This window comes from Arachis ipaensis, chromosome B09 (assembly GCF_000816755.2).
Source record: "Arachis ipaensis cultivar K30076 chromosome B09, Araip1.1, whole genome shotgun sequence".
Classification (NCBI taxonomy): domain Eukaryota; kingdom Viridiplantae; phylum Streptophyta; class Magnoliopsida; order Fabales; family Fabaceae; genus Arachis; species Arachis ipaensis.
This window is the reverse complement of record NC_029793.2, coordinates 139,715,688-139,720,179: the sequence shown is the minus strand read 5'-3', so window position 1 is coordinate 139,720,179 and position 4,492 is coordinate 139,715,688. Positions and strand designations below refer to the sequence as shown.

The window sequence follows — 4,492 nt, the reverse complement described above, 5'->3', positions numbered from 1 at the left end:
CACATCCTTTTCAATAAAATTTAACTCGCGGTGACCCCCGGCAGCCGCAACAAATGATTGGTAAGTTTTGCTTGGTCTGATACCAGCCTCCTTGTTATTCTCTATTGTACAACGAATGGACATGCTTAGTTCCCTATGCTGTTTGAGCATCTCTGCTTTACTTGGACAGCAAGGGTGTGAATGATCCAGCACAACTTTTGAAATGATCCAAGCACCAACATCATTTAATGTGTGTATATAAATTCTTGTAAGACAGTTTAAACCGGCTGTCGGATTCGTCTTCTCAGTCGGAGATATTTTAGATTTCCATTTTTCCTCTCTGCTACATGTAATCAATTGATTCTTAATCTCGTTTCCCTTCCGATTTGTGCTCCGAACTCTTGTAGAAAAACCTGCAGCCTTGGCGTAGTTCCTGTAAAAATTTCCAGCATCTTCAAGGGTGGTAAAGGTCATTCCAACCTTCGGAACAAACTGGTCATCAACAACAGAGATAGGATGCAGAATACACCATGTCAAAAACTAAAAATACACCCAATAATTACTGATATAATACACCCGAAAGGCAACAACTCAACTAAAATGATAATAAAAGCCATAAACTGTAAATACACAGGCTGCAGAATACACCATGTCAAAAAATAAAAATACACCCAATCATGTCTGATATAATACACCCAAATGACACAACTCAGCTAAAATAACAAAAAAAAAAAACCATAAACTGTAAATACACAGGCTGCAGAATACACCATGTCAAAAACTAAAAACACACCTAATCATGTCTGATATAATACACCCGAACGACAACAACTCAGCTAAAATAACAGAAAAAGCCATAAATTGTAAATACACCCACACTTCCCGCAAAAATTCACCCAAAAAGTTCTGATCTACACCCGAGCGTCTGCTATAAATTCCAGATAATTAATCAAAACTAATACATTAGATTCAATCCACAGATTTATGTTCACGCGTTAGTTTCACAGTCAATGTTCACGAATTATTCAGCTACACAATGCTATACAAATTACTGCAACAAAATTCAGAGTAATCGTATGTAAATCAAACCTCAGGAAGTTCGTTAGATTCAAATTCATAATCCACTTCGCCCTGATTCAGCTGACAATCTGAGGTTGAATCATCCATTATCTTCAAAACGAGTTCAAACTTTGATTTCAGAAAACAAAAAATCGAATAGAAAACAAAGCTGGAGTTACAGAGAGAGGAACTAACGTAAATGACGAAGAACAAACCAGTGAGAAAGGAGGGGAAAAGAACGATCGAAAAAAGCAGGGGAAGACGCGCAAGAAGAAGAACGAGCAAATCTAGAAATAAGGAGAACGAAGAAGGAAACAAATCTTTTAAATTTGGTAGTTATATATACGCGGGATCTTTATATAGCGCGTGTATGGGACGTAACCCTTGCAGCGCGTTTTGGGGTTTTATTGGTTAATTAACTTGTAAAGCTTACAAGCCCTAATGGCTTGTATGCAGAGCTTTTCTAAAACAAGATATATAGAATTTAAAAAAATACACGTATCTCATTTACAAATGAGATACATTCATAATTATTTGATTTACCCAATAAACAAGATAAATCAATGTATTGTAAATTAATAAATACGTTACGAATTATATATTTCGGTAAATAAAATAATTAAATTATTTATTTAAAAAATGCCAACTTTTGCCTGTTATTGCACTCGGGTACTGCCGTACTGGTAGGGCTGCACATGGATTGGATAATATCCGCATATCCGCGGTAATTATCCGCATCCGATCCGAATTTTGCGGATATTATCCGATCCGCAGAGTCATCGGATTATATCAGATCCGATCTGCACTATGATAGAATCAGATTGCGGATTTGGCAGTGATATCCACGGATCCGATCCGCAAATCCGCATATCCGCACATCTCATATAAATAGCATAGTTTAAGAAAGTAAACCCTAATGTGATATGAATTTTAGTGTGTTATTTTATGAATTTTATATCTTGTTTTTAATTTTTTGTTGTACTTCAACTTAGAACAATTAAACTTAAATCTTGTGTATTTATTTTGTTTTTGTTTTTTTTTTTTTTGAACTTGATCCTTTTATTGATAATATTTTAAAAGTAAATAGGCTTAAACAGGTGAAAAATAAATTTTCTGAATTTTTTTCAAACAAAATTTTACAAAATCTTAAAATTATTTTTTTGAATTATGCGGATCAGATCGGATCGGATCCAGCCTGAAAAAATGCGGATATCGTATCCGATCCGATGAGTGCAGTGCGGATCGGATAGAATTTTAGGCTATATCCAATCCGTGTAGTTACTGGTCTAGTTACATTTGAATAAAATCAGAAAAATAAAATAAAAACAAATATCGATGACACGTAAGAAAAATCATTTCTAGACATGCCAATATGCCTTGCAATTATTACGAGAGCAACATCTATATTATAGATGACACATTATTTTCTAAATATTTTTCTTCGTTATATCCATTCCATTGTCACCAAAAAATAAAAACAAAAATCCATCCATTCCATAAAGTAAAGATAATGGTTTTGTTATAAAATGGCCATCACAATTATTTATTTGATCATTTAAAATGTTTTTAATATCATTATATTTGACTATTTATATTGTTTAATTTGCTATACTAGTAATATTAAAATTTGACCATGCCTCTCATACAATTTCAAGAATTTTATCAGAGTCCAATTCCAAATGGAAAAATCCACTTTGGCTTAATGATGTGGTCAGATTGGAAATGAATTTTTCTAACGTGACACGGACACCAACTCAAACTAAATCTACTGGAATACAGGTGCTAGCAGGTTCTGGGATCAGAAAGGAAACAAAAAGGTACTAAACTCAACTCAGCAGTGAAATGAAACTCTATATATAGAAATAAAGCCCCTCCTTTCTTTCTCTCTTTTTTCTCTACTCTCCCCATCCTTTGTCAACGAGCAACCGCCAATCAAAAGCGAGGATCAACAAACAAACAACCACCACATCAAGCAATTGGAAGCTCACCAGAGTCACTGATGGTAACCTTCTTTCTTGGACGGTCTCCCCGATCTGTCTCCTGCGACTCAATCAGCCTAACAATGTCCATGCCTTCCAAAACTTGGCCAAATACAACATGTCTCTGATCCAGCCATGGTGTCTGCCAATTCATCAGACAAGTTGATTAGGTCAAACCAAGGATCATAAACATTATCCCCTTTGTTTTTAATACGTATTTTAGAGTTTTTTTACTTTTCATCATAAAGAGTAATGAGTAATCAATGTCAGTAGTACTCAGAAAAATTGCAAAGCATATATGTGCAAAGGTTTAAAAATGTTGGTGATACTGATACTAAATATCAGGATAAACTATGACATGGATATAGGAAAAATTGGCAGAAAAGTCAACAATTGATACCAGCTGCAAGGCCACGGCCACAACATTCCCTTCACTCCCTTCCATCAACACTCTCACATACCCCCCACTAACCACTTACCCGACACCCTAGCAGCCCCCCTCCTCCCAATATAGGTTTACACTACCCATTATCAATAGAGAAATAAATCATAATCACAATGCCTCTCAGTGAAATAAGTCAATTCTTCCTAGTTCCAATGTGTGGAGAAAATGACAGTAACAACAGTGTCGAGTCCCAAGAAATGGTCACCATATGCAGTGAACTCAAACTCAGGTAAAGTCTAATGATGGTACCAGATATTTGATTTAATATTTCTATTTTACTCGTATTTGCAATTGATGTCCATAGCCCACAGGTTGAGATTGCAAGGAGACACTTTCAAGGTGAATGCAACTTGCAAGAGCAGGGGAAAACAGGGCAGTTGGACAAAAATAAAATAAATAAAATAAACAGAAAAGAGTAAGTTTAGTATATTTATTCCATTATAGTATTAACATGGATCAATTTGGTCACTGACATGCATCGGCCATTTGAGAACATGCCACTCCATGATTAGTGCATTTTGCCTAGAATAAGGGTAGACAAAAGAGTTGGAAAAGGATGATATACCTTCACCGTGCAAATGAAAAACTGACTTCCATTTGTGTTGGGGCCTGCATTTGCCATGCTCACAACTCCAGGTCCAGTATGAGAGACTACAGATGTTGTACATATCAGCATTGTATTTTAAATAATACTTCAACTAAATATTCAATACTCAAGATGAGAATAGAAGAAAACACCTTATTGAAAAAGTTTCTCCCCTTTTTATTTACATAAACAAAATGAAAATAAGTGAGACAATATTGATGCAAATGCTTCCATTAATTTCATTAATTTAATTTCTGAATAGTGAATACTACAATGGATTCTAGCACATGGTCAGGACTTTAGGGTCTCCTTAGGAAAGCAGACCCTCCCATTTCTCCTCCGTGCCATCAACGACACTCCCCTTCCACCCTTGATTAAAAAAATGTCCCAAACATAGCCGAATTGGCAATCTCTAGGGTTCTCAAAACACTACTGAAGTTGAGT

General features: G+C 35.4%; 1 protein-coding gene across 1 annotated transcript in view; it reads right to left on the bottom strand.

The window, feature by feature from the left end:
- Window positions 2,654-4,492, bottom strand: part of LOC107618583 (peptidyl-prolyl cis-trans isomerase) — a 2,965-nt gene continuing 1,126 nt past the window's right edge. The window contains exons 4-5 of the mRNA XM_016320692.2: window positions 4,028-4,113; window positions 2,654-3,159 (exon numbers count right to left, since the gene is read on the bottom strand). Coding sequence (XP_016176178.1) covers window positions 3,007-3,159; window positions 4,028-4,113 — 239 coding nt within the window. The 3' untranslated portion in view covers window positions 2,654-3,006. The remainder of the gene's footprint in view (window positions 3,160-4,027; window positions 4,114-4,492) is intronic.